The sequence below is a fragment of the Myiozetetes cayanensis genome, unplaced genomic scaffold, assembly GCF_022539395.1.
Source record: "Myiozetetes cayanensis isolate MyiCay16 unplaced genomic scaffold, myiCay2020 scf6-25, whole genome shotgun sequence".
In the NCBI taxonomy this organism is placed as follows: domain Eukaryota; kingdom Metazoa; phylum Chordata; class Aves; order Passeriformes; family Tyrannidae; genus Myiozetetes; species Myiozetetes cayanensis.
This window is the reverse complement of record NW_026087853.1, coordinates 27517685-27532168: the sequence shown is the minus strand read 5'-3', so window position 1 is coordinate 27532168 and position 14484 is coordinate 27517685. Positions and strand designations below refer to the sequence as shown.

Genomic DNA, 14484 nt, shown 5'->3' with positions numbered 1-14484 from the left:
ACTCTAATTGGTTGGTTTGTCTCACATCTATCTATGAGTTCTCACCATCTTATGAATTCTTAAAGCATGCAGAAGGCAGGTGATGCATCCAGCATTCAGCCTTCAGCAAAGTGTGGTGCTGCACTGTTCCTACAAATTAGCTTGTGAAAGTGAAAACATTTCAGATGGCACAAAGAAAACATTAACTAACATCAGGTGCCAAGCAGAGTCTTCTAGGACCAGGCCTAATCATGCCTCACTCAACTTCTGACAGGTCAGAAAAACATGGTACTGCCTTTTCTACCTGTACAGGATCTGTCCTGGTGTGACAGTAAGCTCTGTAAGCCCAGTGTTTCTTTCCACATTCTCATACAACTCTTTATCATATAAATTCTGAACTCCTTTAAGAGCCACTAAATTAAATTCCGAATAATTGAAAACTTGGGAGTTTAGGCTCATGTAACTGATACATTGTACACTAGAGAAACATCAATAAAGACATCCAAATTTGCATTCTGGAAATTACTCTGACCTTCTGTTTTCTCTGGATTGTTCAAAGAGCAAAGAGGGCACTAAGTGACTCTTTGCCTGTATACCTTAGAATATGGTTGACTTTTTCAGCCAATAGTAGTTCTAAATGTAACTGTGTATCAACAAATCTGAGTATTAAGGACTCAAAGTCAAAGCTAATCTTGCTTAGACAATAAGAGTTACATACTGACAACTTTCACTCTAGCTTATATGGAATGGAACTTGAACACTGATATATCTGAAACTTTAGAACATAACTGTTTTTTTCATTTTGTATTGATTAAGGAAGAATTTTTAAAACAGTCAGAATAAAGAAAATTAAAAAAAATAAACACCCTTTTGCAAAGGACATTTCAAAACCTTTACCATATTTTGGCAAAGACAATAATGTGTATCTTTTTGAAAGGGGGACAAAATGGGAAACTAACTGCTTCTGATCATTATCAAGCATAAAATCCAAACAAGATACATGAACATGAAACATGAATTTTTACTTACAGGACTGCAACTGGCAGATCATTTATGACATCCTATGAATGATAGCAGTATTCAGAGACTTAGTAGTGAGAATCTACATTTTTTCCCCATGTCTCATGAATGTTCCTGACATTTCTCCTACCTTTAAGAAAGGAGCAGTACACAGTGATGCCTAAATTTGTTTTGCAGTGGGAGAGGAGATGAAAGGAAACAAGTAAGAAATATGAACACTAATAATTATCTACATAGTTGTCTAAAGGGAAAAAATTGAAACAGAAAATAGGAAAAGTAAAAAAAAACCAAACTGATTTTCAAATGAGATTTTTGAAATTGTTATTTAAACATCTTTACAGTCTTTAAAAAGTATATATAGTTTACAGAGACAATGTAAACAAGAGCACTGAGCTCAGATACTCCACAATACTGGGGAAAAGTGGTCAAAGTAAAAGAGAAATATATTAATAGTAATGTATTAACATGAAAACCAGGAAGAAAGTCTACAGTTAGTCTAAGGAGTATAGGTTAATTATGCTTACGAATGGCCATGAAATTAAACATTTTAGCTGAGAAGAAGCAGGAAAGGTTACCTCTAGTGCTTCCAGGAAGCACTGGAACCTCTACTGAAATCCTCTGACATGAACAGAGGAATAATTCTCCCTAGCCATTTCTAGATATATTATCTCAAACTTTATTTATTATGTACTATTCCCAGTGTGCCATAGGTAACTTGTGATCAAAATAGAAAATCTGTCTTGTTAATATGAAAAAGGTCACTTTATAGAGATATAATGTTGATAAAATTATCTATGAATGTGAAATGTAAGGATTTTCTCACCCTTCTAGAAAGAGAAGTGTAATAGGTACTTTCATTCAACCTTGTTACAGGTTCAATGGGGAGTCAAAAATTATTACTGTATAATAATGAAAACTATGAAAGCAATAGCAACACCTAAACAGAACTCTGAATGTGAAGTTGAGTAATTATGAAAACTGAAGGTGAAAGTCATTGCTGAGACTTAACCTAAAAAAAAATGCTATGTTGAGAAAATATGTGAGAAATTTTTCTCTATGTGACCAAAGTATATCCTAAGTTTGGCGACCTTACAGAGAAAGTTAGCAAAATATGGAACCTATTTCTTCAACTCTATTCCCCTAAACATCATGATAAGGTTCTTACAGTTACCATACACTTCTGAACACTGCTGCTACATCAAACCTGATTTCCTTCTCATTCATCTACTTGTGAATAAAAAATTAGTTGTATTCTATAATTAGAAGAATGTATTTGTTTAATACGCTAATAATTTAATATATGTGTGGTCTTCACATATTTAAAATTTTACAATACAGTTTACTAAATACTTTAGTGATGGGTCAATATAAAACATCATCTATTATATGAAGTATCTTTCAAATAACATATTAGTTTTGTGTGTGGGACTTGGACAGAGTCTTCTGAATGTAAATAAAATGGTTGCATTTATCAGAGACCAATCAGATAGGCTGACAAAGGTATCTGTGGCAACTTGTTATCTCAGAGAATTACTATGGCAAATATTCTTAAGAATGAAATTAAAGTAATAAGAGATTTTTAATTCTGTAGCACCTTTTATCAGAACGTTAAATAATTTTATATTGACTTTGATTTGAAGTACATGGTACTGAGATTTGGAAAGATCAAGTGAAACATCCAACATCAATCGGTCTGTGACACACCTTAAAAGAAAGCAGATCTTCTCAACAGCACTGTAACAATTGATACTAAATTGCAGAATAAAAAATAAATGAATACTACAGCTAAAATATCTGAGACACAATATCTTAAATAAACCTCATATCAAATTGTCAAAGGCAAATAAAGATAATACCTCACTGGCCTAAGATGCCTGTAAGGTATCTTAGGATCATCATCAAAACTCACTTTTTTTACATTAAGATTAAAGTACTGATAAAAAAATTGTAATTTGAAGCTGGGTATTATACATATTTTAAAAATCCATGTCCTAAAGATAACGGAAGACTGAAAAAAAATCTTTCTTATTTTTTCTTCCACCACCCACAACAAATTATATATCAAATATGAGCTCATCAGCCCTTTAGAAGCTGTCAGTATGCTTTACAGACAACCTCTGTTTTCAGATTCTACCTTTCTCTGAGGAATGAAAAGACTATATTTCTGCAAGTAACTTTACAAAAAGGGATAGGGTGGTTCTTTTAAGGCATAGAGGGACATCATGTTCATCAATTATGACAATTTAGAAATATCAATTAATGTCCCAATCGCTAGTTATATATGTACTATTATATTACATTGCAACATATAGACTTTGCTTAAAATAAAAAGATAATGTAAGCCAAAAGCACAAATTCGTAATACCAAGATTGTAACAGCCATATGTTTGTGCTGTACCTGCTGGGTACAGGCAGTACCAAGAAAACTGGCTCAGTTCCATCATGTGAAAAGGTTGAAAAGTATTATGTATTACAGATATTGCAGCAACCAGATGAGATAACTATGCTTTAAAAAATGTAAACCTTGAGGATTGAATGAACAAAATCTATACCTATCTGCACACCACAAAATTTATATTATGCTGTACAAAATGATAAAATAAGAGTTTCAGGTGCAACAACAAAGCAGTAAAATAGAAGATATAACTGTAAAAAATACAAATGTCATGGGAAAATAGTGTACTAAAAAAATGAAAATAAAAGCTTTATTTAGGAAGTAATAGACACAAAGTTTGCTATGATAAATTCTATTTTATTACTAAGCTTAAGCCTATCTAAATTGTAAGGCAAGAGGAAAGGACTCCTATTCATTTTTCTCCTGACTCACTCATAAACATAATGTGTGTTCTGGTCTTTTATTCTCTTAAGCCAGTAGCAAAGCTCGCCAGTGATATCAATCTCACAGAAAAGGAGGATTGGAGAATGAAACATGCAAGGGTTCACAGCTGCATTTACAGGTGTAGAAGAAGATAAGAAAAAATAATCTTGTAAACAAATAAAAATATGTAAACAGTTTAACTATAGAACTACTTGTCTATCTAATGTCACTTAACTGTTAAAATAAGTATTAGACTTGTACCTTTACAAGACACTATATAGGAAAAACAAGCATGATTTATATGATGTTTATTGCATTATTCATCACTTTTGAGATGAAATTCCCTCTTGAAGTGCACTGTGGAAAAATCAACTTGATAAAAGTAAAGCTATATTCTGCCAGTTCCATGGACATCATCAGAACAGTTTCACCATTGAAGCTATATGTCTGTCAGTGCTAAGCTATAAACAAAGCTGACAAAGTTTGCGAGAGGGTAACACAGAAACTCTAAAAGTATAGAAAGATTGAGTTCTTTTCAGCAATAGGTAGACAGGAGGAGGGGAAAAAAAAGGTACTGGAAATGTCTTTAATTCTATTACCTCTTTGGTTCTTTCTTCCTTGGGAAGTTTGTAGTGTATGGAATTTTAGTGCAAATAAAGGTCCAAGGAAATTCTACTTAAATTAACAAGAGATTTAGAAGAATAATACTGACGGATGTATAACTTCCTGGAACAAAGAACTAAAGAGAAAAACACTTCCAGTGCAAAGGTTTCTATTGTATCCGTAGCAACTCAGTCTAACACAACACATGACAAGTATGAAGAAACTGTTTTCTTCCACTAGATAAGACATTTCTAGAGATTATCCTCTTCTTGAAAATCATAAAAGAAGTAGTTCGTCAACACTGGATTTTTCCACAAACAATTCATCAGAAGCTGAAACTGTCATACAAAGGAGTTATGATCTCATCTGAATGGAGGCAGAGTGAGTCATTAAAAGGAAGACCTAATACAAGCCAGATTTCCTGCCTAGTTTTCTCTGACCTCTGCTGGCAGAGTTATTTCCTTTTGTAATAAAAAGAGTGTCTAGAAATTCTTCAAGCTCTGTCAGGGGAACACAACTGACATGCTCGTAAAGTGGGAGGCTCACATAGCTATGCTCGTCAACACACAAACTCAAGTCAGCAGTGCCCTGGCAGCCAGGAGGGCCAACTGTGTCCTGGGGGGCCCAGCAAAGCATTGCCAGCCAGCCAAGGGAGGGGACTGTCCCATTCTGCTCTGCACTGGGGCAGCCTCACCTTGAATATTGTGTGTAGTTTTGGGCACTGCAATATAAGAAAGATAGTAAGCTATTAGAGAGAGTCCAAAGGAGGGCAACGAAGATGGTGAAGGGCCTTAAGGGAAAGCCGTATGAAAAGTGGCTGAGGTCACTTGGTCTGTTCGACCTTGAGTAGAGGAAACTGAGAGGAGAAGTCACCCCAGCCTACAACTTTCTTGTGAGAGGAAGAGGAGGGACAGGCACTGATCTCTTCTCTCTGGTGACTATTGACAGGACCCAAGGGAATGGCCTGAAGTTGTGTCAGAGGAGATTTGGGTTGGACATTAGAAAAAGGTTCTTGGCCCAGGGAATTGTTGGGTCTTGGAACAGGCTCCCCTGAGAAGTGGTCACAGCACCAAGCCCGACAGAGTTCAAGAGCTGTTTGGACAATAACCTCAGGGACATGGTGTGACTCTACTCCTGTGCAGAGTCAGGAGTTGGACTCGATGATTCTTGTGGGTTCCTTCCAACTTGGTATTTTCTGTGAATGTGTGACAATTCTCTAATTACAAGGACTTATGGGGAATCCTCCAACCAATTTTAAAAATCTCACTCCAATAGCAACCCAGCATTAAGTATTGCTTAAAGCTTGCTTAATCACCTTACTAATCTTTAATGCTAAATATCATCTTCTCATGTTTAAAATATTACAGAAAATTGAATGATTTTAAGCCTGATATGCTACTACCTGATTTGCTACTATATCCACACAACAGAGTGTGCTGTGAATTTATCTTACACCTTAACACTGAATTTCCTGACATCCATTCAGTTAACTAAGCTCTCTCCTGTTATCATAATATAACATCTTGTGAGAAAACCCATACCTGAATGGTTATTTTCTTTGGAGAGTCATCTTACAACAGCCATATATCGAAAAAAACATTTGTTGTTCTCTAATACTCTCCTATTGGGCACTTACATGACTACTGACAGGTCTGAGATTATTGTGTTGGAACCTATTTTTGTGTGACAGCCGCAGTGCAGATACTTGTCGATATACTGGTGTTGAATGCTAATCACTACTACAGTCTGGGAACAATTGCCAGCTACGTCACTTATCACTAGAATGAACAGAAAGGCCTTAATTGCCTTATCATGTGCTTTGTGTTTCCTGCTGGAATGGCTAGAAATCACTTGAAAATAATAGAAGGGATAAAATAATCATAAATGAGTAGGAATTTTAATGGTTAATAATAAAAGCAGTTCAAAAAGGAACTCATTACTCTTCTTCATATATACAATTTTGATGCTGTTCAAAAAATGTCTTTATTTTTATGAAAACTGAACTGAACAAAGGTTATGAATAAAATGCATTAAAATATATAATGTGGGATACAGACAGGACAAAAAGCATACGTTTCACTTAGCTTGTATATTCAACTATATTACTTGACAATATTCTCATAAAACAACTTTCTATAAATGTAAGCATTTTTAGCTATTGAAAAGTCATTTAAAGTTTATACACTACACTATAATTTTGATAATTTAAAAATCATAGAACAGATGCAAAGTAGGTACTTCTCTTATGCTAATTAAACAGCATACTCAAATAGTATTTCCTGTAAATAAAAGCATTTCTTCCTTTTTCTTGAAATAATGATCAAGATATAATTTGAAAAAAAATGAGAATGAAAGAAAATAGTAAGAACCCTTTAAAAATGATCTGTGCACTCAACATTTTCAAAATCTAACTAAAATAAACAAAGTACTAAAATTAAGAGAGAGAGCGAGAATAAAAGTTGAACAGAGAGTTCATAAAATATCCCTAGCTGTCAGCAAAGATTTTATCTTTGTCATTTAATGATGATGAAGCCAAGTAACTGTTGCTGGAATGGAAGCAGGCTGATGAAGAAGGCTTTCAAATTGAAGTGAAGGATATCGCAATTTATATTTTTCTTAGTATTTCTTCTATCTCTACAATTTCTTTCCAAATTTCATTACTTTCTCTATTAGATATCCCTTTCAACAGATAGCCATGTATTGGTCAAAGATATAATGCTTTAATATGCTTCTGTTCATGTTAAATTGTTTGTTCATACACCAGCAAGTTCTAAGCAGTTCAGAAAATGTCAGAGGATTAGTAATTCATAATGTTAACTTCCAGGAGAAATTAGCTTGTGAAGAAAACTTTTCTGTTTTTTGATGTTTGTGCAAGATCTGATAGCAACGTTCAGCTAACTGAAAGAGACTGTGTGCACTCTTAGCACATAATGAATACTTACATTATTTGAACACAGAGTATATTAAGTTTAACAGTACATTAAAAATAAATAATGTTTTAATTAAGCATAGATAAGTTCTAAAGATCATGGTAGGTAGTAATTTTAACAATTTTCCTAGGGAAGAAAAAGATACACATTATGATAATTTGTGGACATAATGAACTGGGCATACTTTTTCCAGTTTAAATTGAAATAAAATAGTATAATTAAAATAGTGCTAAAAGAACAGTTTATGCATTTACAAAATAAAAAATTAATTAAACTTACTTAGATGTGTTTAGCTTGTTTTTAGAGAGATTTCATTTTACTTCATTCTTCATCAATAAATTTTCATTTATATTACATTTAAATAATGCTCCTATGTTACTGTCCACAAACACATTTCAAAATTTTCAAAGCAAATAAAGAAGTCTGTTTGTCATTCCTGGGTTGAATTCCATCTATTTAAGCATGGTGTTAGTGGTAATTCTCTTATATTTTATAAATGGTCCAGGAAATGATCCATATGTGTGTGCATATATACATAAATATACATAAACCAAGAGTTATTCTGTCTACAAACACACCAGTTTTGTGTCTTAGCAATTTATTAATCAAATCAAATGCAAAATAAACCCCAACTATTTTAAAAGATTCTTTACTTTCATGAGAGATTTTAAAGAAGCCCAACAAAATAAGTTAAAAGAAGCAAACCATTTTCAATTAAATTTACCAGTTTCTAACAAGAGTTAGATAACTATGGTTATGGGTGTATATATGTGAATGAACGAATAAATCCTTAACCCACCATATCTTTTTCTCCAGTTTGCAAGCTGTCACCCATGAAAAGTATGGTGTAGATGGTAGGATGATACTGTACCTGATTGGCTCTGGAGGTGGTCATGGGATCAGATGGAGAGGACTTGGTGGTAGTTGGGGAAGATGGCAATGTCTGGGAACAAAGCAGTTCAGGAGCAAATCAACCTTTACAAGCCTTAGACTGAACAGTTAAAAAAATAAATAAACCAACAAAATAACATAACTAGAAAATTAAAATAAATAAAAATGCCTGAGACAAAATCTTTCTCCTACTCATTGGAACTTAATGGAATTTAAAGTCAATTGGATAAATAATGCATGTAAATATGCATGCTTATGCATGTAAAAACAAATTCATGACTTGAAATCAAGATGGTGAACTCACATAAATACTCAAAAATATGCTGACCACATGAGGAATATATTCTTTCCTCTCTCCTCCTCTTGGGGAAAATGAAGACCATTAGTAAACAAAAATTCCAGCAAGTTCAATGAGCACACTAGAAACAGTTATCAGTCTACAAACAAACAGGGCCAATGTCTGAAAAAAGATAAGAGACATTTACTTTGGCACTTTATAATGCACCATTCCAAAGTAAGGACTATAGCCAGCAAACTGCGTTCCATATCTTACAACAGTTACGCTAAAGCTACTGAGTTTTTGGCAATAACTAACTGCTAAAATATTCATTGATTTTTTTTTTTAATCTAGAAGCAGGTGAAAAAATGTAAGCATCAATTTCATGATGGATGAACTTGCAACTAATACGTTCACAACAAATAACTACAATATATTTATGATTAACATTAAAAATGTTCGTTTAGTTGAGCAAAGGTTAGTAGCTTATTATAGCCCTATGTTCAAAATAAACACAAAAAAGAATTAAGAGTCATATTTATTGATCATGTTTTCTAAATAATATACACACACTTAACATTAATTCTTGAACATATTAAAAAAGCACTGCTCTGTTTAAAAAATTTATATACACATTTCTCCTTTAAAAGTATTAGATACTGACAGAAAAACTCTTCTTTTTATAAATGTAGTGAAAAAGTAAAATTCCAATTGTCAAAACATAACATACAATACTTATTCAAAGCATATTTTTGACATCTTTGCAATAAATAAATATTATAAAATATCCAAAATTACACTACTTTTATGTCAAGAAATAAAATGTTAAAGTGCTATACAATGGAATTTATCATATGCTCATATAGTTGCTAACCAAAACTATTTAGAAATAAATAAAGGAAAATTTCACACTTTCAGCAGTTCTGTTACTTACAATCATTGACAGTCCCTCATAAAATAGGTATACATACTTTTGCACTAAAACTCTTAATGCATATGAGAAAGCTGGGACACTGCGAATGCATAAAGTTGTGTATTAGCAAAATAAGGGCTTGTACATATGCACACACAAATATTTTAGAGATATTTTAAACAGTATGAAGATCCATTTTTCACAGTTTGTACATAAATAAGTAGTCAAAACAGGAAAAATAAAATCTTAAGAGACAGATCCCTATTTTGTGTTTCCAACTTATAACTCGTTGTAAAGCAATCAAAACAAAAGAAAATATGCATAGCTTAAGCATCAACTGGGACTCTTTCTAGAGGGTTAAGTAAAAAATATTACTATGTATAGGACATTTTAAAAAATATACAGCTTGTCAGCAGGAACCACACATTGTAAAAATCAAGGCAATTATAAAGGATTCTCCTACGTCTTTCTGTACCAAACATGGGTCCTTTCACAAGGGGTTAATTTGAAAGGGGCTAAGATTATTTAGCAATAGATGTTCTGATTCAGGAATAGTACAGGGCTAAGCCCATTCAACTTTAGAATGATACTTCTGATTTTAACGAGATGATGTAGTATTTCTCTTACCAAAGTCCGAAATTGCAATGAGCTGATTTTTGTCATTTAAGCTTAAACTTGAAAAACAAAACAAAACAAAAACAACCCAAACCAAAACAAACAAAAACCCCCAATCAAACCAAAATTCTCTAAAGAATGGAGAATTTTATATTACTCTCAAAAGGTTTTCTTTGTTATAGCTAAATATTAAACTCCCATCCTTAACTACCAAAAAAAAAATTGAGTATATATTTTGATAAAAATATTTCAGAAAACTGATAGTTTCTGTTACCAACACCACTGCTAACTAGGGCATTTTGTACTGTATATTGTTTTGGTATGTTAGGCTACTTATTATAAGGAAAAACAGTTTGTTCTTCACAGTTATTATTAAATCTAATTAATGTATTTATAGGGAAATAGGTAGAATAATTCAACACTGAATAATGGCTCAATCACTGATCCACTCAACCACAAATTATTTAAGAAACTGGAAACATCCTAGATTTCAATTCATATCAATCTTCCTAAAACACAGAAATATATGGCTGTGGTGAGAAAAGGAGTGATAATAATCTTTTCAGATAACAGTTGAACTATAACATCTATTAAGTAGAAGCATTTAATTTTTTATTTTAGCAAAAGCTTGTTTAAAATAAAATGCAAAGAAAAAGAGATTAATAAATTTAAAAACAAGACTGTATTAATGAACAAGAATCAAATACGGGCATATGTCTGTTTTACCAATATACACATATCAGTGGCAAAGTACTGAAAATAATAATAAAGTTCTTTGGTTTGTATTTTTGGCAGTTTTTTCTTTGCATATCAGGTTTTTTGTAATTGAGGCTTAATCATTCTTACCTTGTTTACTGACATAACTGCTTCTATTTTTATATATATATCTATACATACATATATATGAAAGAATTGATTGTGTTTCGTAAAAATTAATCACTTTTTCAGCTTCTATATAATTCTCCAGATACACCTATTTATTTCTCTGATATCAAAATAACACAAAGTGATTTCTCAAACATAAAAAAAAAAAAAGAAAACCAAACAGGCATTTGGATTTTGCATTGAATTTGCACTAGCTGATAAGTCATTTATTGATACACTCTCAATTGCTTTGCAAAAACTTTTCATTAAAATTGCTTCTTAAAGAAAGTTGAACAGAACTCAATATTTTGATTTATTATGCAGCATATAATGATTAAAAAAATTGGCAAGTCCCTTGCATTAGGTAAGCACTTGAATTTAGTAGTTATTAGATTTCTGGGAATTAGATGTATAAAGTGATTAGAAATCTTAAGATGAATTTACATTACAGAGTTTCAATTTTTGAGACTGCTATATGCATAGTGTAACTGAAGCTGTTCTAAAACAGTTATAGAAAAAAAAAACTCAGAATTTCTACCACACACCACTTCTAAGACTTTGGGGTTTTCATACGCTGTATCTTGAACAGTATAGTCCAAGCCATGATGCGATTAATCTTCTCTGTTTTCTAAATATTATTTCCTTTCCTACTACTTATGTGACAATTAATGAAACACTACATTTACAGGTTAGGATGTGTTTCTTGTTTTAACTTTACACTTTTAGAAGAGATGTTTGAGAAGGCAGATTTTAAGTATTTAAAAAGGAGTTTAACTTTAGAGATAAAATTCTGTTTGAGCCATATTTGAGTTGTAGTATTTTCTGAAAGTCCAAAGAAATACTTCTTTCTGTCACTTACAAGCACTGATTGTACTGTGAGAGACTGTTCTCAGGCTGCACAACACACTAAAGGGTGCAGAAATGTGGTCAAAGCATCACATATCCATACTTCATATTTTTGATTAACAGAGTGAAGATAAAGCTGTATCATGGCAGTATAGATTACATACAGTGCATCTACATGCTGTTCCAAAAGGTCTCTGAGATTTCTTTCAATGACCATGACAACCTTATATTCATATATATATATGCACTAAAAGAATGTCAATACTTACTTAATGGGAAATAAATAATAAAACTGTACTGAGACAATTAATTTAATTTTCAGTACTTATTATTATATTTATATAGATAAGAGTAGAAAGAGAAGGTATAAAATTAAATACTAGTTGAATAAGCATTAGAAATGTGAAGGCATAGAAAGAACATCATTTAAAAGTGAAGGTGAGACTGTATTTACAGCTTATCAATTTCTAGATTTTCAATAAAGGGCTTACCAAACAAAGGAAATCTTGGTAATAACATTACCTGCAATAAATTAGTATTAATACTAACCTAATACTGAGTTTCAACCTTGCATATATTAATGCCAATGCTTTTAAATAACTGAAATTAATGTGATGACAAAACTGATTTGCCTAAGTCCATATTACAGTGCACTTTGAGAAAAGGTGTTATCTTTTTAAAATTACATTAAACAGTTGAACACATTCTGCAGCTAAAATGAGAAACAGAGAGCACTGCAAAGTCCTGCTGTGCTGAACAACCTAAAATACTGATTATTACTAGACTTTCAACAGTATCAGAGATAAGCCTTTCTAAACAGACCGCTTGCTTTGCTAAACACAGAGTCTTCTTTACATGCTATGATCTCCTTTAATCTGTAACTTTGGCAAATGTTTCTCATCTCAAATGACTGTATATAACACATTTTGAAAACTAAAATTTGGAAAAAGAAATTATCAAGGATTAATAATTTGCTTACAATCTGGATTGTTAGAAAGCTACTTTGATGACTTCAGTGATTTATTTTTTCTTGCTTCATTTTCATTTTTGTAAAGAACAAATAAATTTTGATGATATGTCATTCTCTTTGCATTTGGCTTTGCTTTTGTGTAGAAAAAGAGACAGGGCATAGGGAAATACAAAAAGACTAAGAGGTAACTTATCTGCATTTATGAACTCCTGGAAACCTGACTTTGAGAAAGTAAAAAGGTAGGGTTAAGTATGATATCAAAGAAAAATTATCTTATGCAAGGACAAGAAGGGATAAGAAACTTAAAGCAAGCCAGCAAGTGCCATTTGGATCATCAGAGCAACTCTGGATGGAGGAAATGATTTAGGATTAGTATTATAGCAAAAGAGACAAAAAAGAATCAGGACCTTCTCTTTCTTCAAAACTTGTCACAGTAACATTGAACTAATACAAGATCTGGTTTATTCTGTTACATAGAAATACCAGAAAACTCAAGTATATTACTAGGTATAGGCCTAAAAAAATCATGTAAGATATGGATCTAAGATTCATCCCAAAAGAAAAGGCCACCTTTTCATTCTGGGCTATTCTTTGGAATTCAGAAAGATACCACCAAAACTACAAAGATATAACTTCATAATTTTCTTAAAAACCAAAACACAACTGAGAATTTCTGCAATGTTGAATGCTGCTGTTCATCCCCCAACAAAATATTCTATTCTCATTCCAATTCTGGAGTACAGAAGAATTAATAATAAGCTACAGCGTTAACTGCATTCATGAACAGTTTTGCATACATATTGAGATTATATCCAACACTGTTGAAATGAAACATACAACAGTGATCATCTACCAGAATTAGTCAAGAGCACATGAGGGACAGGATATAGTATACATACTTTTATAGAATGCTAAACTTTTGCCATTGGATCCAAGGTACAGAACTATCTCCCTAGTAAATAATGGTAACTTGTTTTGTTTTGTTCTTGCAACTTGTAAAAACACCTGCATATCTCCCTGTACATTGTGGAATGGTAATGTAGATTTTTCATCTACATTCAAAAGTGACAAAAGTTTATGAGAAATTGATGACTAGATGAAAAGACACTAATCTATGAAGCTACTTATTACTTTTTTTTTCAAATGAAAACTGTGAGAGTTATTTTCTCATATTTTTCAGTTTAGTAAGTTTCATCTAGGTTGACAGACTGTTGCCTTAAATGAATGATAAAAAGAAGAAAGGTTTATCAGAAGGAAGAGGTATTGTAGGAAATCCATGAAGGTTTCTTAAGGAGGAAGAACTTAGGAGTATTGGTGAATGAAAAACTGAATATAATCCAGCAACGTGCACTCACTGGCCATAATGCCAACTGCATCCTGGGCTGCATCAAAAGTGTATCTAGGAGGTTGAGAGGTGGGTTTGTTCCTCTACCTGCTCTGGTGAGACCCTACCTGGAGAGATGGCAATGGCCATCTCCACTTTCACATGCTTCCTGGGCAGGCTGCTAAAACACCCACTACCTGTAAAACAACTGAAGGCTGGAAGGAAAATTCAACTGCATCCAGTTCTGATGCCTCCAACAAAGAAAGACCTGCTTGAGAAGATCCAGAACAGGACCACGAAGATGATCAGCAGCTTGAGCACCTTTCCTGTGAAGATCGGCTGAGAGAATTGACATTGTTTACCCTTGAGATAGGAAGGCTTCAGAGAGACCTTGTAGCAGCCTTTCAGTACTTAAAGAGGGCTTATAGGGCAGA

General features: G+C 32.7%; 1 protein-coding gene across 2 annotated transcripts in view; it reads right to left on the bottom strand.

Moving 5' to 3' along the window:
* NOVA1 (NOVA alternative splicing regulator 1) overlaps nucleotides 1-14484 on the bottom strand; it is a 142712-nt gene that overhangs the window by 18476 nt on the left and 109752 nt on the right. Inside the window, exon 4 of one of the 2 annotated variants that reach the window (XM_050334903.1) lies at nucleotides 8222-8293. The exons of the other annotated variant lie outside the window; for it this stretch is intronic. Coding sequence (XP_050190860.1) covers nucleotides 8222-8293 — 72 coding nt within the window. The remainder of the gene's footprint in view (nucleotides 1-8221; nucleotides 8294-14484) is intronic. 2 annotated transcript variants of the gene reach the window in all.